The 22,100-nt window shown below is 27.7% G+C and overlaps 1 protein-coding gene across 1 annotated transcript in view; it reads right to left on the bottom strand.

Annotated features, from left to right (window-relative positions):
- LOC101235394 (long-chain-fatty-acid--CoA ligase ACSBG2) overlaps nucleotides 1–22,100 on the bottom strand; it is a 53,871-nt gene that overhangs the window by 19,803 nt on the left and 11,968 nt on the right. The window contains exons 4-11 of the mRNA XM_065815329.1: nucleotides 18,478–18,558; nucleotides 18,279–18,380; nucleotides 18,126–18,173; nucleotides 17,584–17,688; nucleotides 16,880–16,948; nucleotides 8,914–8,972; nucleotides 5,264–5,386; nucleotides 4,997–5,045 (exon numbers count right to left, since the gene is read on the bottom strand). Coding sequence (XP_065671401.1) covers nucleotides 4,997–5,045; nucleotides 5,264–5,386; nucleotides 8,914–8,972; nucleotides 16,880–16,948; nucleotides 17,584–17,688; nucleotides 18,126–18,173; nucleotides 18,279–18,380; nucleotides 18,478–18,558 — 636 coding nt within the window. The remainder of the gene's footprint in view (nucleotides 1–4,996; nucleotides 5,046–5,263; nucleotides 5,387–8,913; nucleotides 8,973–16,879; nucleotides 16,949–17,583; nucleotides 17,689–18,125; nucleotides 18,174–18,278; nucleotides 18,381–18,477; nucleotides 18,559–22,100) is intronic.

Below are 22,100 nucleotides of genomic sequence, written 5' to 3' on the forward strand. Positions count from 1 at the left end.
AAAAGAATTACTTGGCAATATGCAGAGCTAGATCTTAATCCTAGTTAGCAAAGTACTATATAGTAGTGGTGTTACTTGGTAGCATTGAATGTCAAGAGATATTATTATTGTAGGGCTAGATACTAACTTTTAAAAACACTATTAAAAAACATACTTAAAAATATTGCAAATATAAAAATTTATTATTATGAATGAAGAGTTTTGTATTAATATTTTATTTGAAGAAGACACAATACTAATTTAACTTCTCTTCTTCTTTACTTAGCTACTTTAAACTTCTAGTTGTTTTAGTGAAATAACAAAAGTTGAAAAAGCTACTGGTGGGTGGATTATGGCAACAAAAAATTGTCTCTACAATAACCAGCTACACCAATAACACAATAGCACAAATAACTAAAAATAGTTTATTATTTATTTGTACATGCTTATGGTAATTAAGAGTAAAAACAAACAAAAAAATATTTGACAATAAAAGTTAAGTTATAGTTAAGTTAGCTGTCCACAAACTTTGTTTGCAGACAGCTAACTTAATCATTATAGCGATAAATTACAGAGATACATTACATTAGATAGATAAATTACAGAGATAAATTACAGAGACACTACAAAACATAGTTAATATCAAACACAGTTTTACAACAACCTAGTTTTTAATCAACCAAGTATTCTAAATAAAACTTTTACAAGATACTTTAAAAATAAACTTTTGTGAAATAAAACTTTATTGACAGTCTAAATAAAGAATAATCAAAAAAAAATAAAAAAAATAAAAAAAGTATAATAATGGCAAATAAAAAAACAAACAAATGTAAAATAAAAAAAACAACAACAAAATAAATATATATATATATATGAATCATAAAATTTAACAAAACTTTGAAGGAACTCTTTAGAGAATTTAATTGAAAGTAAATTGACAAACATAAAATACAACATGTTGTGCTAACTCCTATTTTTGGAAAGCAATAGGCTAAAATATAAGACTTATTTATAACAACGTGTATTTATAACAACTTTATTGCATTTGGTAAAGTGGTCTGATTATTTGCACTTAACATATTGCTTGCAGGTACATTCATTCGGCTTCCCAAGGATAAATAGAAGGTTAATTTTAAATTTAAATTGATTTTTTTAAACACTAAAATACAGATGAAATACAGAAAAAAAAAATCATGTCATTACACTAACCCATACTAGTACAGGACAAGCGCTCATGTAACAACCTTCAGAAAACAACCTAGAACAAGTCCCGTGCTCAAGCATCAATCATCAAATTTTGTTTTAACACATTGCATGTGCCCCGCATGCAATGTGTTAAAACAAAAATAATACAGAAAACTATCTTCTGTATAATATATGTTTATCCCATAGTTCTTAATATACAGTTCCTGGCCATAAAATAATGATCACCTCAGTTTTTCTACATATTTTGTTTTCAAAGTTATTTGAAAGTTATTTTAAGGTGAGTATATTATTATTATTAACTTATTATTATTAACACATTAGTCATAATTATAAAAAAATTTTCTTTTCTATTTTATCTTATCTTTTATCTTTTATTTTCTTTTCTATTTTATCGATATATAGTATTGTATAATAATACAATACTATATATCGAATAAAATAGAAAAGAAAATTTTTTTATAATTATGACTAATGTGAAGTTAGGTGTGTTTTAAGTCAGCAATTTAAAAAAAATTGTGGTGATCTGTCACATACATTTTTTTAACAGTTTTTTTTGAGTGAAAAGTGTTTTATTATTTTTAATACATTTTATAAAGTTACTTTAATTAGCAAGAATTAATTTATAGTATCATCTTATTAACATTTTTAGTGTAATAGGTTGTAATTGAAAATTTCAATAAAAAAAAAAAACATGGGTAAGGGTAAGGACATAAGTCCAAGCAAAATTTCAGAAGTAAAAGCACTTTTACAACATTCAGAGTGTTCACAACAGGAAATTGCTAAAATGTGTAAAGTTTCGTAAGCTTTTGTCAATAAAATCAAACACAAAATGGAAAACGACATCACTCTTTCTCCAAAAAGGAAAGGACGGAGTGGGTCAAAATATAAAACCATTCCCAGAACAGACAGAATTATAAGAGATATTTGTATGGAAAATAGAAAAAAATCATCCCTGTTGCTGTCAAAACTTTGTGTTTCAGAGTCTGGAATACAAGTTTCGGAGTGGCAGTGAGGATACGTTGGTTTAAAATCACACAAACCTGCTAAAAAAACAAGGCTCATTCCAGCAATGCTAAAAAAGAGATTGCAATGGGCAAAAAATCATAAGTATATGACTATTGGAGATTGGGAACGTGTAGGTTTATCAATTTTTAATGAAATATTGTTAAAAAAGTGTTTAAATGTTGACATAAACTTGATTACAACCACACTATGATGATTTTTTCAGGTGTATTTTTCAGATGAATAAACTTTTGAGATCTTTTTGGACAAAGCCACCTTCGTCCAAAGAAGACCAATCAAAAAATATCATCTAGATTGAATTGTACTAACTATTAAACAAAGCCACCTTCGTCCAAAGAAGACCAATCAAAAAATATCATCTAGATTGAATTGTACAAACTATTAAACATCGAACTAAAGTTATGGTGTGGTCAGTTATCGGTGGTAAAGACACAGGAAGACTATATATTGTCAATGGGATGATGAACAAATACAGTATCAAGAGGTTATGGAGAGCCAACTTATGCCCCAAATACAAGAATGGTTTCCAAATAACAATACATTTACGTTTATGCATCACAGTGCTCCATGTCATAAAGCTAAAAGGATCAGAAACTTTCTTAAAATAATAAAATCCCCGTTTTAGATTGGCCAGAGAACTCTCCTGACCTGAATCCGATTGAGAATTTGTAGAACATTCTCAAGAAGGAAATCTCTTCCGAGGTTTCAACAAACAAAAGGGATTTGATTGAAAAATTTTTCTATCATTGGCACTACAATGAAAAAATCAAGACAGCAGCAATAAACTGTATTAAAGTGTCAGACCGAAGAGCTTAAGTCATTTGGTTGAAAGGAGGAACAATAAAATATTAATATTTTTTATGACTTGCAATCAAAAAGAGTAATTGTTGGTTAAAATGTATATATTGATTTGAAATATTTTATTAAGGAAACATGTTTTATTAACAAAATATAACTAATGCAATTGTACCTTTTTTATACATTTTACAACCCTTGAAGTTAAAAATACACAAAAATTGTAGGTGATCATAATTTTGTGACCAGGGACTGCAGAAGTAAATCTAACAGCATTTCAAGAAACCATTCCAAATAAAGCTCAATTCACAAAATAGACAAATTTTTTTTCTAGGATTAACACTAATAATTTTTAATCCTAAATCTTCGATTTTCTTTAAAATTCAAATCTTTCTGGAATGTTTGTATAATATGACTTTTAAACAATAATAAAAATTACAACTTAAATGTTTGATAAGTGTTTTAGCAACATCAGCTCCTGTTGATTTTTTCTCAAATTGAGTTGATGATATATCCTCATAGAGCTAGTACGTCTGACTCATAGATTGAAAGTTTGATGTTTTTAAGTGTACAAAAGACTTATAGATTTACATACCATATACGTATGTAATACTAGGCTTTGTAATTAGTAATGTAACTACTAACAACAGTTGATGCTGACAACTACTATCAAAATATCTTTTTTTTTTGTAAAATTTATTTTTATGTAACTCTTTCTGATCATAATTTTGTTTTTGGCTTTTTATATAATTTCTTTATTTCTAACTATATTTTACTTTTGGGTTCATTAGGCCTGCCCTTAAACTAATATTGTAACATGTGGCTAAGGATTTTTTTTTTTAAAATACTAATTCACTCCCAACAAGGCTGCAAGCAACCACTATTAAGTTGGGAGTTCCTAGAAAACAAAAAAAAAATGTTAAAGAGCAAGGACGTGGCTGACAGGAGACTTTAAATGTTGTAGATTGTATGAGTCAGGAAAACATGAAAATAGGTGAGAGTTCCAAAGCATTTATGTGCCAGGAAAAAAACAAATAAAAGTTTTTAGAGCATGAAGGTGCAGATACAGTTAAAGGATGCAACCTTGCTGAATGACAAGTCGAGCCAGAACGAGCGAGAATGAGATTGATCGAACTAGAGATAAAAGTTCATTTGAAAAGCAACCATGATGTTGGCTTTTGTAGAATAGAGAGAGATGCAACCTTACGACAATAAGAGAGTGGCTCATAGCTGGCAGATCTAACTTCATTTACCACGCAATATCGGACCTTGTCTGGAATAGAAAGAGTATCATTGGAAGAACCAGCCCAAAAAGGCAACAGTATTCCATACAGGGTCGAATAAGAAATTTGTAGGTAGAGAATTAATTGAAGTAGTGAATGGAATCAGAAGTAAGAAATTGGCAAGCACGATAAATAAAAGTAACTTTAGCAGATGTTAACTTAGCACTCGATTGTAAATATAATTTCCATGAGAGGTCAGTAGTAAATGATATTGGTGTTACAGCATGTAGTAACAACCTTGCAATACTTGTTCCTAACCTTGCACTACTTGGTCTTGGTCTTCCAACATTTTTCTAGCTCATGGCCTTGCTAACAACTGTAATCAGCACAAAACATTGCTAATGATGTCATACAGACATTATAATCACTATTCACACATCAATTTAATAGTTCTAATTATATTACTAATAATAATACAAAATAAATTAAAAACTTTATGTTACAACTTACATAATTCTATTAATTACTTTTAAACAATAATAAACGAAAAAGTTAATAAACAATAATAAACGAAAAAATCTCAAAAAATGATATTAAAATTAGAGGTCTTATAGATATAAAAAAAAAAAAAAAAGTACAGATATAACTAGTTCTTATTGTCTCCTAAATGTAAATATTCAACCCCAGCTTGCATAATACAAGCAATAATCTATAAATGTAAATATTCAACCCCAGCTTGCATAATACAAGCAATAATCTATAATACTTACATTTTTCATCAGTTTGCTGGCAATTGTCCATCCATAAGGTACAGGTTTTCTAAACAGTAAGCACAAACACACTAAAACATAAAATTAATAAAATCTGTTCTCCTCGCACTCACATGTCCTCTAAATTTATTTTTAATTTGCTTATCTTTAAAATGCTTAGTAAAAAAAAAAAAAACCACAATAAAAATGGGCTTAATACCTGTTCACACAAAAGTACTCAGGAATGTGATTTTTATAAATATTTGAAGGTTCAAAAATTAAACAAACCCAGCTTCTTTTAGTTGATTCCCAAGTAATAGTTTTGCTTTCATCCAACTACTAACTGTTTTTTTCACACCAGTTGTTGCTGCTCCTATGCTTTTTAGTTTCTCCTCTATCTTTTCAAAAACTCTATAAAGAAATTATTGAGTAAAAAAAAAAAAAAAAAAAAGTAACTTTTCTTTTTCCTTTTTTCACATAAAAAAAGATAATAACTACTTTTTTCAAGATGCAAAGTATTTTGTATCTTGAAAATTTTAACCTTACATTTAGGGCGAATGAAAAATGCAAACTGATGGGTAATTGAAAAAACACTTAGCTTAAAAAAGTAACCAATGAAAACAATTAAAAAAAACAACCAATAATAGTTAAAAGAACAACCAATTAGTAAAAAAAATCTTTATACTTGTAATGATGTTTAGTTGCTAAGATGTTTTGACTGTTGACTTTGTTTTTGTTGTTGGGTTGCTGTGGTTACTTGATTTATTTGCTGCTTATTATTAAAGTTAAGCATTTACACATTTAAATATTTGAAGCTATTAAATCAGGTGGATATTCCAATGTTAAATTATCTATTTTTTTTTACCATTTTGTAAAAATGTTGAAAAGATATGCGAATGTAATGACCTAATCCAAGTTGAATTAGGTCATTACATTCGCATCTTTTTCAACAGTCGTTAATTTTAAGTAGGTTAGTCTAGTTTCATAGTTTTTCCCTTGAAGACATTTATTTGTGTATCAATTCAATTTTTTTTTTGTCTTCTTTCAAGTAAGGTTACCACACTGAATTTGCGTAGTCTAGATACAGTCTTACAAGAGAGGTGTACAATAGTTTAGACAAAAATTGACTTTTATTTCTGGTACCACCAAAGTAAAGCTTATTATAATTTTATTATCTTTGTTGTACACTGTGTTTTGTCACATTATTTATTATACTAGTCTGCAGGTGGTTATTAACTTATTTTGTTATTAATATTTTCTTCTTGCTTGCTGTTTTAATGTGTTTCATATGTTTAGTATATACTTCTATATGTTTAATATATACATAATATATTACTATATACAATATAAGCTGTTTTAATATACTGTTTTAATACATTGCTTGCTTTGCTGTTTTAAATTTATTGAGATACCCCCCTCCAAATTTTGGCATGTCAGCTTTTTTTGGCGATGGTACTAGCATAGATTCTGGAGGTTGATACAAAATCTCAGATTGAGCTAATTTATGATAATAACCAGATATTGAGATAATTTTTGATAATAATCAGATATTGAGATATTTTATGATAATGATTGTTTCAAATATAATCTTTTGATTAGTTCTGAACTTTATCTTAAAATAAAACTTTGTTTAAAACTTTAAATTAAAATTTGTTCTAAACTCTTTTGACATTGCAATAAACACCAACATTGAGTGGCTGCAGAAATTGAAGAGATCAACTCAGTTTAAACATTAGTTAAATGATACAAGCCCGATTTACCAAGTTAAAAATTAGCACATTTTATTTTACCCCATACAGTTCACTGTTTCAACTTTTAATTTTTAACTAACAGTTAATCTCTGGAGAACATTCTGAACCCTCAAACTATCATCCGATCAGTTTTCTTTCTGGTATTAGCATGGTCTTTGAGTCATTGATCAACAAATTTTTCACATCCTATCTTGAGTCAAATATCTTACTGTCAGACAATCAATCGCTCTATGTTTAACTTGCTAACTACTGTGACTGAAAGATTTTACTGTGCATAAGATGAAGGTCTAAAGTTTTCAAAAAAGTTTGGCATACTGACCTTCTCCATAAGCTTGCTTCATATAGTGTATCTGGGAAAGTTTTTGATATTGTCAAATTGTTCCTTTCTAACTGCTTTATTAATGTTATCTTCGAAGGCCAACACTCTTCTTAATTTCCTGTAACTTCTTGGGTACCTCAAGGTTCTATCCTTGGTCCTGTTTTGTTTCTTATCTACATCAATGATTTTTCTGACAAACTTACATTTATCTAAATTTGATACTGTTACTCTAGCTAGATATATGTTTAACTTTCAGCAATGATTCTTGCTATGCTGCCCACAGGCACACTTATTTAGATGACTTAACTTTATACTCCTGTCTTGACAAAAAATCTTTTCTGCTCGATTGTTTAGAACAGGTAGCTGATATTGAATCTGATTTCACTTCTGTAACAGATTGGGGCTTGCAATGGCTTGTGAATTTTAATTCCAACTATATGTATGTATGTGTAAATATATATATATATATATATATATATATATATATATATATATATATATATATATATATATATATATATATATATATATATATATATATATGTATATATATATATATATATATATATATATATATATATGTATATATACATATATATATATACATATGTGTATATATATATGTATATATATATGTATATATATATATGTATATATATATATATGTATATATATATATATATATATATATATATATATATGTATATATATATATATATATATGTATATATATATTTATATATATATATATATATATATATATATATATATATATATATATATATATATATATATATATATATATAGTCAGGGGCTTTTCTAGACCGCTTGACTGATTGACCAATGTTCTATCGCTTAGAACAGGCAGACAATTTTGAATCTGATCTTACTTCTGTAAAAAAGTGGGATTTGCAGTGGTTTGTGAATTTCAACTCTAACAAAACTCAGTTATTTACTATCACAATAATGTCAACATTCCTATAATGAATGGCAACCCTCTCACTAAGTCCTCTTCTTTACATCTTCATGAATTGTCATTCACTATTAACCTCTCATGGAAACCATACATACAGTCGATTGCTAAGTTAGTATCTGCTAAGGTTGCTTCTCCTTATCGTGCATTTTCTTACTCCTGATTCCATTCTCTACCTCTATAAATCACTAATACATCCCTGTATGGAATACTGTTGTCATATTTAAACTGGTATTTCTAATAATGCTATTTCTCTTCTAGACAAGTCTAGACAATTTATCCCTTCTCTACCATCTTCTTGTTTTCCTGACTACAACATGCAACTTTTTAAGTCTTCTGTCAATTTTTTCTATGCTCTTTTATTTTATTCTTTGTTTTTAAGTAACTCCTAACTTAAACATTATTGCTTGCAGTCTTGTTGGAAGTGAATCATATTAAAAAAAAAACAAACAACAACAACAAAAAGCATTTTACAGAATACAGTAAAATTGAAAAAAAAAAAGATTCTTGACCAGCATAAAAAGTTAAATAAGGATACCTTTTAAGTTTAAAAAAATTTTTTTCTATAATTAAGAGCAAAAAAATAAAGTTTGCTAAAACAATTTTATTTTATTATCTACTTCATTTTACTCACACAACTTATACCCACTCTTTCATTCTACCTTGTTTTTTCTAATTATTTAAAATCATCAAAAAAGAACCTTTGAGATTTTTGTTTTAAAAAGAAACCAAGGATTCAAAATGTAATGTAATACAAGGATGCCATTTATTCATACAAAATTTGATTGCAAAAAAATAAAACCTTATTTTCAAACTTGCATCGCTAAAATAAAACTTTATCAACTAAAATAAAACTCATGTAAACATATCTTGGTACAACTAAAAATAAACATACCTTGGTACACCTAGAAATAAAGTAGGGCGAGCTTGCTTAAGTGTGTCAATTAAAGCTCCCTAGAAATACAAAAAAATTGTTCATCATTTTATTATTAAGTGCATACAATATATTGTTTGATAACTCCCAATAAAAAATTAATTTAAAAAACTTTACTTTTAACTAACTTAGCTTGACTTTTAAAAATTTAGCTGTTTGGTTTCTATATAATGATTAATTTTATCACTTGACAGACGCAGCGTTCATTAACAGCATGTATGTATAAAATAAGCTAGCCTATTTTAAAAATATATTTTTCATATTTAACCATGTCATGCTTAGGTTTAACCTGATTGATTTTAAATTTTAGGCCGACGATTACTCTACATTTTTCAAGTAGCAAATTTACTTTTTCACCAGAAATACCTATTTGCTAAAAATTTAACATTAAAAATATGTACAAAGCATAATATTTAAGAAATAATGTAAATAATATATATATATATATATATATATATATATATATATATATATATATATATATATACACATATATATATATATATATATATATACATATAAATATATATATATATATATATATATATATACATATATATATATATATATATATATATATATATATATATATATATATATATACATATATATAACCCTTGGAATTAGGAAAAATGAGGTCGGCAAAAAATTGCTGACCTCAAACTGTTAGAGGTCAGCAAAAAAAAAAATTAACACAAAGGGGTTACCATAAAACATAGAAATGAGGTTGGCAATTTTTTGCCGACCTTAAACACTTTTAGGTTGGCCACAGTGTTATAAAATGGGTTTTAACCTTGACTTTCTGACCCGAGAAAACCCTTTTGTGGAATGATAGCCCACACTATGGGGATCACTTGGATATAAGTATTAAAATCAGATTACAACGTCCTGGCAAGTTATTGATGTTTAAATTTTGTGAATTTATTGATTACACACACATTCGAAATGACAGCTTGTTTTGCATTTTTACAGTAAGATATAATTTTAAATTCAAGTAAACAAACATACTGTAGCATAAAGAGCATTATGTTTTATGAAAACATAAAAAAAAGTTGAAAAATTAAAAGATATCAAGAAGATAAGCTTCCTTTATTACCAAACAAATATAATATTTTTTTATTCTTCTGTTTTTCTGTTTAACTTTTCATAAAAATTATTTTTAACTGTGAAAATAAGACAGTTTTTGAATTTCGGGAAAATTTCAGGAAAATAAAAATTTCGGGAAAAGGCATGATTTATTTACTTTATTCATGAGAGCAAAACTGCGCACATCTAATTTTACAAAAAAATGCCGAATACAGCAAAAAACCACCAAGACTGCAGGAAAACTGTCTGTTTTCTTTGCTTCACTAAATGTCAGAGGGAACTGACACCTTTCTTAAAAGAAAAATGCCAAACAATACTCAATGAGAGGATCGATTTTAGTAATGACAAAGTTCCACTTGGAATTTGTGAAAAGTGTCGTTCTTGTTTAAGAAGAAAGGATTCTGGAGAACACATCAATCTCCCATCAATTTACAATTTTGAGACTATAAAAATTCGACCTCAAACTAGAGACACACAATGTGACTGTTTGATTTGTTCTGTTGGAAAACTGAGAAATAATGGTCAACAGAAAACTCAGCTTTTGCAGAGCTCAGCACAAAATACTCCATCTTCAACTGTCCAAAAACGATGCTCTGACTGTTTTTCAATTATTGGAAGAGGATTACCTCATCATTGCACAAAGGGCACTTTGCGAAATAACCTTGTTGCTGTTGCAACCAAGGATCCTGTTGCATCTGAACGAGTTGCTGCTCTTGTTGTTTCAAGTAAGGATTCTTCTCCACATGGCACTGTTCGATTGAGTCAACCACAAGGTGGAAGAATGCTTACAATAATGCCAGGTAAAAGTTTAACTTTCATGAAAAGATATTTTAGAAATTTCGAAATTAAACAATATCTGCATTTATTTTAGGTTCCTCATCAGCTAGAAAACTATTTCCTCCAAACCCATCAATTAGTATAAAAGAACTTGTTCAAGTTCAGGCAAACACAGGGCTTTCAAACAATGGCATCAAGAGACTAGCTGCTACAATTAATCAGTCAACTTCACAACATATTGTTGAGAAAAACTATGCTGTAAAATTTGATGCAGTTAATAAGCAGCTTTCTCACCATTTCACGAGTTCATTGATTAAAGATCATGCTGGATGTGGAAGGACTGTCATTCATTGCAAGGACTTCAAAGAGCTTAAAAATGAACTCATTTCTATGAGAAGCACATCAAACAATCATATTGTGAAAGTTGGAATTGACGGTGGGGGAGGATTCCTGAAAGTAAGCCTTGGAATTATTGAATTAAATCGTGAACCTAACACTACCCCAGCAAAACTCAATTGCACAAACAAGTTTTTCAAGGACACTGGAGTTAAGCAGCAACTTATTATTGCTGTCTCTGAGGACCTGCAAGAAAACTACTCAAATGTGTCTCAAATTTTCGAATTGATCAATATGAGAGACCAAGATTTTGTTTTGTCCTGTGACCTAAAACTGGCAAATATAATTTGTGGTCTCCAAGCACACTCAAGTGCACACCCCTGCACCTGGTGTGAGTCAAGTGCAAAGGACCTTTTAAATCAAGGAAAATTAAGAACTTTCCAATCTCTTGATCAGAATGTCTCACTTTTCAATGCAGCAGGATCAAACATCAAAAGAGCTCGTGATTACATGAATGTTGTTCATTCTCCTGTATTTGATCTTGCTGGTGGCACATTAGTTTTGGACTTCATACCGCTAATGGAGTTGCATCTCCTTATTGGTGTTTTCAATCATCTCTTTGCTGCCCTACTAAAAGTTTTCCCTCAAGGAACTCTTTGGACTGATTCACTGCACATTAAACAACAGCCTTATCATGGAGGGCATTTTGCAGGAAATGAGTGCAGGAAGCTGCTAAAAAATATTGATCTTCTTCAATCTATTGTCGAGAAACACTCATGCTATGCTGCAATACCATTAGTTGATGTATTTCGAAAATTCAATGCAGTAATGTCTGCCTGTTTTGGATGCGTTCTTGATCCAAGTTATGTACAAAAAATTGAAGCTTTCAGAGTGGCTTATGTGGCACTGCAAAATGTTTCTGTGACACCCAAGGTTCATGCTGTATTTTTTCATGTGAAAGATTTCATTGACAAACACGGCCAAGCTCTCGGACTTTACTCAGAACAAGCAACAGAGGCAATGCATCACAACTTTCAAGTGCATTGGCAAAGGTACAAACAACCTAACCATCATCCTGAATACAGTAAAAAGTTGCAATGCTGCCTTGTGGACTTTAATAGTAAACATTGCTTGTGAAAAGAGCCATTTTAGAATGATTTTTTCTTGTATTAGAATATTTATTTTGAAGCATAATTTTCATTTTAGATACACGATAAACTCTCAGAATATGTCTTTTTGTTTCCCTAGTTCATATTTATTGGAATAACCTATATTTTGTACTATATTCTGTCGGTTTTTGATGGAAAACACGAAAATTATGGTTTATGTCGGTTAAAACTGAAATTTGGCTTCTAAAAAAAAAAAAAAAAAATCTTGTCGGTAAAATTTGTTTTTTTCATTTTCACCCCCCCCCCCCACGCCTTTGTCGTTCGGTACGGCCCTGTCAATAACTTGCCAGGACGTTGTAATCTGATTTTAATACTTATATCCAAGTGATCCCCATAGTGTGGGCTATCATTCCACAAAAGGGTTTTCTCGGGTCAGAAAGTCAAGGTTAGAACCCATTTTATAACACTGTGTGGCAGTTAGGTTGGTATTGTCGAATACTGACCTTAATTCCGAAGGTTGTGTATATATATATATCAGGGTTCAAATTAACGCAAAAAAATCTAGGCATGAAAAAATCCCCCCTTCATTCCTGGCCCATGGTAATGGGGGGGGGGGTTGTGTTGGTATGGAACTGTATTTTTTGCGCGTTGATTTATAATTGTTATTTTTTTGACATGTTATCTCTCGTGCTTAAATATTATCTCTGAAGTTATAAGCTGAAGTTATAATTTCAAATTTGAGTTGCAGTTATAGTGTAATGAGCAAGTAACATATTTAACAAGATTTATTAAGATATTACTTTTAATAATTGTTTTTACTTAACTTACTTACGATACTTAAAAGAGTAAAAGTAAAAAACTAAGAGTAAAAATACAAATATTACAATTATTTTAACCACTTTAATTAGTCATAGAAAACTATTTAATACGTTCATGCTGACGATAAAATGTGTTATTTTACACATTACATGAATCTTGATTTCACAATGGTTTGGACGATTTTTTGTAATCGACAGTATTTCTGAAGTCTATTACAAAAAGTGCAATAACCTGATTAAAAACGTAATACATCAGTTATTCCATTATTGTATCTTTTTCCAAAGCCGTAATACTTTCTTATTTTCTATTGAAAAAAAAATAGCTAAGTTTTGCAAAACTATAATTGCAAGAATGATGCAGTTTTTAGTTGCGTGTATACCGCTTCTACGACTACTGAGAAGTTATTTAATGAAAATTTCAGAAAGATAATTTGTTGACTTTATTGAAGACAAGTACAAAAGCAACCCTGAATAAAAGCAACTTTGTATGATAAAATTCACCAATTACTTAGAGATTTCTGAAGAAGTTTTATTTAAATCGTTTTATTCAAAACGATTTAAATAAAACTTTTTTCCTCACTTGCACTAAATCATGTTCTAAATCTGATACTGTTACTCTAGCTAGATATATATTTAACTTTCAGCAATGATTCTTGCTATGCTGCCCAGCAGGCACACAACGTTGGAATAACGTTGATTGACGTTGATCAACGTTATTTCATCGTTATTCCAACATTGTGTGCCCGCTGGGAGTATTATGGACTGGGTATTAAGGATACCGTTGAATTCAATTTATAATTATTGAGCGTTAAATTTGTTTTAAATTTTTCCTTTTTTTTTCTAATTTCAAATTTCAATTGAAAAATTATTTGAATAAGAGAATTTTAGTAGACTAAAATTCTTTTGCTCAAATAGATTTCTTTAAAAAATATAATTTCTAATAACAACTTGCGTATTTATAGAAAATGTTTGATCTTGATATCGCTTTAAATAAAATATAAAAAAATGGTATCGTGTTTTTTATATTCTATTCAAGATTTCTTGTTAAAATAATCTTTAGTTAGAAGCTTATATTATGTGCTAACAACATAAGATATAAATAGAAACATGGCTAATTTTTGCGTTTCTTTGAGTATATTAAGTAAATTTAATAGTTGAGTTACTGTAAGCTACTGTAGTAACTTAACTGGTTGTTTCACTTTAGTTAAAAGGTAAGTTTACTGTGATGTACTTTATCCATTCAGTAAATCAAACTAAATACAACTTTAAAATAATATTGGCTTTCATGGAGAGATTTAAAGTAATTTAAATTCAAAAACGCTTTATGCTGAATAAAATCTCCGTGCAAGAGAGCAGAAATTATACTTCTATTCAAAAGGTAAATTTAGCGCGACATACTTTAAGACCCCTAAACAAAAACATTACTTTTAAGGATGGCAAAAAAATGCTAAATTAGGAAGAAAAAAAACAATTAACAAAAAAATAAACAAACAAACCATGAAAATTTTTTTTTAAGAAAAAAGTAATTGCGATGGTGTGAAAAGCAATCACAATACACAATCATGATACGCTTAATTCAATTCCTATCTATATGCGGTAGTGGTGTTGTGGTAAAGCGCTCGCTTTATAAGCAAGAGGTTCTGAGTTTGATCCCCACCACGTCCCTGGTAGTACCGTGCTCAACTTGTTTCTCCGCTTAGCGGCCTTGTTCGTCAAGGTTCGTGTTTCGGAGTTATAGAGTTGAGAGAGGGTTATAACCACTATTAAGTAGCCTATATATACAGTATCGGACAAAACATGGTGGACAAACTCAAATTTAGAACAAAAGTTGATCAAAAACTAAAAAAAACTAGTAAAACAATTGAACATATTATTTTTTATGTAGTTTATTAAGTTGTTAACAAAACTTAAAAGTTTTGAATCATACTAAAAATCACTAAAAAAGTTTTAAAACACATTTTCCCTAACAAACTACATTTTTCTTTGGACAAAACAAGGTGGACATTCAAAAAATCGACTGAAAATTCAAAAAAATTCAAAAATTAACTTATTATTTTTCAAAAAACTTCAAAAGTTAACTTAATATTTGGTAGGACCTCCTTTACTTTTAATTACTTCTTTCATTCTTCGGGGCATAGAAGCAATTAATGAGTCAACAATTCTCATATCAATCTCTCGCCAGGCCTTCTCGATCTGTTCAAATAATTCCTCGCTGGTCTTCACATTTGCACGCTCAATCTTATTGTCAATTATTTCCCACAAATTTTCTATGGGATTCAAGTCAGGGCTTTGTGCAGGCCACTCCATTATGGTGATGTTCTTGTCCTTGAACCATTGTTTTACAACTTTTGACGTATGTTTGGGATCATTATCCTGTTGAAAAATCCATTTTAGGGGCATCTCCCATTCAGCATGTGGTAACATAACATCTTCCATTATATCTTTGTAAACAAAGCGGTCCATAATTCCATTAATTTTGTGAATAGGACCAGTTCCTAGTGCTGAGTAACAACCCCAAACTATAGCAGACGTTCCATGCTTAACACTCTTCTTGGTATATTTAGTATTGAATCTGGTGTTCTTTGGTCTCCAGACTCGCTTCTTACCATCGCTTCCAAAAAGGTTATATTTTGATTCATCACTAAAAAGTATGTTTTTCCACTGGTCTACAGTCCAATTTTGGTGTGCTTTGGCAAACGCAAGTCTTAGCTTTCTATTTTTAAAGGAAGTTAGCGGTTTCTTGGCAGGCATTCGAGAAAACAATTTTGCTTCGTTAGCTCTTCGTCGAACAGTGCGATTAGAGATTTGTAGTTCAAGTTTTTTGGTTAATTTTGTGGATGACAAAAATGGATCTTTTTTAAGCTCTTTAACAATTATTCGATCTAGTCTTTGTGTTGTTTTTCTTGGACGTCCGCCCCGATGGTTTGTTTTATAGCAGTCACGAGATCCAAATGATTTGACAGTTTTGCTTACAGTCGATTTAGCTATATTATATTTTCTACAAATTTCAGCTTGACGTTTTCCGCTTTTAAAATCATTAATAATATTTTCACGTAAAACACTTCCTAATTTGTCGTAAGCCATTTTAAGTTGCAATTTACTCCATATATCACGAGTTAAATCTATTTTTAGTTTAATTGAAAAAATAATTGGCCAGACGTTCCAAAATCTATTTTATTATTTTAGAGTAATGTTAGGATAAAAGTGAAAACAAAAGAATGCGGTAAATTGAATAAAAACAATGAAATCTTATAAAAAAAGCTTCGTTTTGATTTGTCCACCTTGTTTTGTCCAAGGAAAAATGTAGTTTGTTGAAAAAAATGTGTTATAAATTTTTTTTGTGATTCTTAGTATGATTCAAACGTTTTAAATTTTGTTAAGAACATAATAAACTATTTAAAAATTAATATGTACAATTGTTTTACTAGTTCTTTTTAGTTTTTGATTAACTTTTGTTCTAAATTTGAGTTTGTCCACCATGTTTTGTCCGATACTGTACCTATTTTATTCATTAAAGGATGAAACATGATTGTGTCAAATGTCGAAAAAATAAACAAATATTTTCAAATTTAAAAATTTAAGTAAACATTTGATAACATGATGTAATAACATTTCTACATTGTTTTGAGTTGATTTTTCAATTTAACTAGTTTTCCAGTAATTTAGTAAATTGTAATAGTTCAAAAAAGTTAATGTCAATAAACATGAAAAGCAAATTAAAAAAATTTTATGACATCAAAAAATCTGCTAAGTGAACAAAAAACAAAACAAAAAAATTTTTTCATATTAATACTGTCTTACTTTAAGTGCATCTGGTCCTGCAAACCAGACACATGCTGCAGCAAAAACTGGGATCCATATATCTGTTAACTGAGTTAAAAAAAAAGATTTTCTACAGAATGAAAAATGCTAAAGCTTATAACAGAAACTTATATATAAAAACAACAAAGTTGACAGCCAGTGCAAAATCTTTTTTAAAATATAGAGTATTTCAAATATTCTTTTAAAAATCAAAAAGAGCATTACATCATACTTTAATGAAAAAGATGATGAATGATGAACACACAGAATAACGAACACACAGAATGATGAAAACAATTGAATGATGAACACACATAATGAAGAACAAATAGAACAATGAACACACACAAATGATGAACACACAGAATGATAAATGATGAACACACAAATGATGAACACACAGAATGATGAACACACGAATGATAAACACAGAATGATGAACATGCAGAATGATGAGCACACTGAATCATGAACACACATGAATGATGCACATACAAAATGATGAATACACATTATTTCTGGTTAAAGTACCACTTATTTCTAGTTATAATATTACTTTATAATATTACATTTCCATTTTTTTTTTTTTTTAAAAAAACAACTAAATAAACAGAGATTTAAAAAATAATATTTTGTCAAATAATTTTAAATAATTTTAACAAAAAATATTTATTTATTTTTTCAAATCTTTTAAATTTTGTTACTTGTGCAGCAATGTGTGACAATGGCAAATAACTGACAGCTTGATCCTGGCTAGCATCTGGATTTAACCCAACGTATTTTGAGGCAGTTATTGCACAAATTGTAATCTAAACAAAGCAACAACTGAATATATATATATATATATATATATATATATATATATATATATATATATATATATATATATATATATATATATATATATATATATATAAATATATATATATATATAAATATATATATATATATTATATATATATATATATATATATATATATATATATATATATATATATATAAAGGGATAGAAATAGGTGATGGACGACAGTACCTCTGGTCTTTGTAACCAACCATTGTTCATTTTTTCAATACAAATTAAGTGAAAGTCAAAGTCAAAAAAAGTATATAAAAAATGGAAATCAAAAGTAAAACAGTTTTAAATTTTTTAATATAAAAAAAAATAGAATCTATTTATTAAATGTCAACAAAGTAAAACTTACATTATTATGAGAAAGCATAGTAAAAGTAACAAGTTAAAACTTACATTATCATGAGAAAGCATAACACCTTTAGGATTTCCAGTTGTTCCAGACTTAAATCAAAATAAACTTTTTTTAAAGTAATGAATGAATGGTAAAATAAAAATCATAAAAGTTATCAAAAACATTCATAAATAATTTTTCACTAAAAAACTTACAGTGTATATAAGTGTACAACATTTATTTGGAGATTGTGCATTTATGCGCTGCTCAAGTACTGAATCACTTATACCACGACCAATCTCCATTAGTTCATTCCACTTTAAAAACAAAAACAAACAAAAAATTGAATACATTTTTGATTGATGACCTTAACATCTACTGCCATGCAATAATTGAAATTACAACTGTACTTACGGTGTATAAATTTGGTTTTTTTTCTTTTAGTTCACCAGTATATTGAACAATGGCTTTTAGCTTGGGAAGACGATCCCAAACCTAATTAAAAATGAAAATAAAAAATTCATAAAAAGAAAAAGATTTACAAAGTTTAAGCATAAAACTATTGCTCTACTTTGCATAAAAGCTTTTTTATATTCATGTTTTCAATATTATATAATACATTATTAAAATAAAAAGGATTAAATAATATTAGATTAAAAAAAGGATAAATTAATAATAGATTTGTGGTAATGGTGCAATGGTAGAGCAGTGGCTTGTAAACAAGAAGTTCTGAGTTTGATCCCCACCACATACCTGGCGTTATCATGTTTAACTTGCTTCTCTGTGAAGCAGCTTTATTTGTTAAAGCTTGTGTTTAAAAGGATTTTTTTTTTATGGAAATTAATAGCATCTCTTAAGGCTTATAACAAAAATTTAAAAAACTAGAATAGCCTCTTTGACAGAAGTGATTTATTATGTACAAAATATTTTGACAGAAGTGATTTATTATGTACAAATTATTTTGGAAAATGGAAAAATACTAACGCCAACAATTTTTATCAAAAATTAGAATATTTGGCATTATTGATTGAACTTTTATGGTTTCGACTGAAAATATGAACTATCTGACTATTGGTTTGTTTTGTAGCTGAAATTCCAACTTTTTATGCTTAAATTAAATAACAATTTTTGCAAAAAATATAAAATTTTACCACTCTAAAAATAGAAACTTTTAAAAATTTAAAAGTTCAATAAAGATATATAGTTAAAGTCAAACACCGGTTAACTTTTTGTTATATCAAACTATTTTCTTTGGTACCATAAAAATTTTTAATTAAATACTAATAAAATTCCACTAATAAAATTTTTACAAAAAACTGAAATAAAACCATTAACTATATGTTTTATATGGAAATATTTTTTGTAAAATTAATTTTGGTTTCTTCTTTTCTCAACAGCTTTATTTAAGTTTTTTTTTTTTTGATTTTGGTTTGAAAATTTGCCTAATTTCAGTATTTTGATAAAAACAGATTTTGGTTACTATTTGGTATTAGTATTTTGGTAATAACTTTCAACAAATTTTTCTCCAAAAAATGTGTATGACCACAAACTATTGTCTGAACTATAGTTGTAGCATAAATATGTAAACTAAAAAATATAATAATAAATGTAATAAACTTTTTTTAATAGTAACTATATATATATATATATATATATATATATATATATATATATATATATATATATATATATATATATATATATATATATATATATATATATATATATATATATATATATATATATATATATATATATATTCATATGTATACATATATGTATATTAGGGTGGAGTGAATTTTAGTTTTTTTTACAATTCGTTTAGCCTGGGTGTGCGAAAGTTGTCTATTCATTTCAGAAATACTCTGGAAAAATATCAATGCTCTAGGAAATTATCTTGAGGTTCCTCAAGACCTTTAGAATTTTAATGGGTCCCTAGTATTATGTAAAAAAATTTTTTTCAAAAGTATGTCATGTTGGGTCTCAAAAGAAGCAAAATTTTATAAAAATTTCAAAAATAACAATTATTTAAAAAAAAAAATTGTTATTTTAAAATTTATTGCAGAAAAAATGACCTTTTAAACTAAAAATGAAAAAAATTTATTTTTTTTAATTATAGTTTAAAAAAAATCTTAAATAATAATTTTTTTATAAAATAATTGTTATTTTTGAAATTTTTATAAAATTTTGCTTCTTTTGAGACCTAACATGACATACTTTTGAAAAAAAATTTTTTACATAATACTAGGGACCCATTTAAATTTTAAAGGTCTTGAGGAACCTCAAGATAATTTCCTAGAGCATTGATATTTTTCCAGAGTATTTCTGAAATGAATAGACAACTTTTGCACACCCAGGCTAAACGAATTGTAAAAAAAACTAAAATTCACTCCACCCTAATATACATATATATATAGTTCTTCTTTTCTCATATATATATGAGAAAATAACTATATATTTCTTCTTTTCTCAGCAGCTTTATTTAAATATTTAAATAAAGCTGTTAAGAAAAGAAGTATAAATATTTTTATAGTAACTATATATATATATATACATATATATATATATATATATATATATATATATATATATATATATATATATATATATATATATATGTATGTATGTATGTATGTATGTATGTATGTATGTATGTATGTATGTATGTATGTATGTATGTATGTATGTATGTATGTATGTATGTATGTGGGTAGGTATGTATGTATGCATGTATGTTATTAAAAAATAATGGGATAACCAGACAGTTTGTTACATACAAAAGAGTGTTTATTGATAAAAATTTTAACAATAAAAATTTTATTTCTTGTGAATATTTAAAATAAACCATTAAAAAAGCATTTAGAATATATTACATTTAAAAATCTACATAAATTATACACTATTTAAAAATGAATACACTACAGTGCATTTTATAATTTTACTAAACATTATAAAAAGAAGCCAGCTTGAATTAAATTAGACATGCACACAATTTAAAATGTTTCGAAGTGCGACCTTAAAAATATTGTTGTATTTTGAAGCGCCTTTTCAATTCAAAACGCAAATGTATCAGAATAAAATTTAAACATATTAGCTAAATTTTGAATCACATCAATGGACATATAAATCATTAATGATGTTGAACCTTTTGTTTTTCATTAGTAAAAATTTTATTTAAATTTTTTCTAACAAAATTAACATAAAAAAACACATGCACATAGAAATTTTTTTCAAAAAAAAAAAGTCTCTGCAAATTACTTTAAAAATATTCAACTAATTTAAATTTAATTGAAAAAAATAAATATATATATATTTTTAATCAATCGTCCACAGGGTGATTAGAAAAGAACGGGAGGTTCCACTTCTAATATACATGTACAGGCCTCGACAGGAGTAAATGAGGACATGAGTGGTGAATCACCCATCTACAATCCATTTGGTGGGCTAAGCAGGCAATAAGCAATTTTGCAGGCTTTTTTTTATATTTAAATAAAAAAGCTCATGGAAAAAATAGTATTCATTAGATTTTAGTTTTAGTTTTTTTAGTTTTACACAGTAATGTTTTGTATCATGTCATAAATACATCAGAAAAAAATCATCAGCAACGTTTTTTTTGTGATATTAATTGATTCAAGCATCTTAACATTTTCTATAAAAACTGTTAAAAAGAACGTTGCATTTGATGTTGCAATTTTTTAAACTATTTATAAATATTATTTTAACTCTATTGTATAAATATTATTTTGTTCCTTTGTTACTCTTTTTTTATTTTTGTAAAACAATTTTTTTTAATACTTAGAAAAGTTTTAAAGTCACATTGAAATTGCTCAAAGCGAGAGAGCAAGTAATTTTGAGAAGACTTTTGAAATTAAAACTTGAAGCAAGTTACAGCTTCTTCTTTTCTAATTCTTTGTTGTTGTTGTTGTTGTTGTTTTTAATGAAATTCTTTAAAAAAAATTTTTAATAAGTTTTGATATTTTTTTAAAAATATCAAAACATAGAAAAAAAATTCTTCAATTACTAACTTTTTTTACCTT

The sequence above is a fragment of the Hydra vulgaris genome, chromosome 13 (assembly GCF_038396675.1).
Source record: "Hydra vulgaris chromosome 13, alternate assembly HydraT2T_AEP".
Classification (NCBI taxonomy): Eukaryota; Metazoa; Cnidaria; class Hydrozoa; order Anthoathecata; family Hydridae; genus Hydra; species Hydra vulgaris.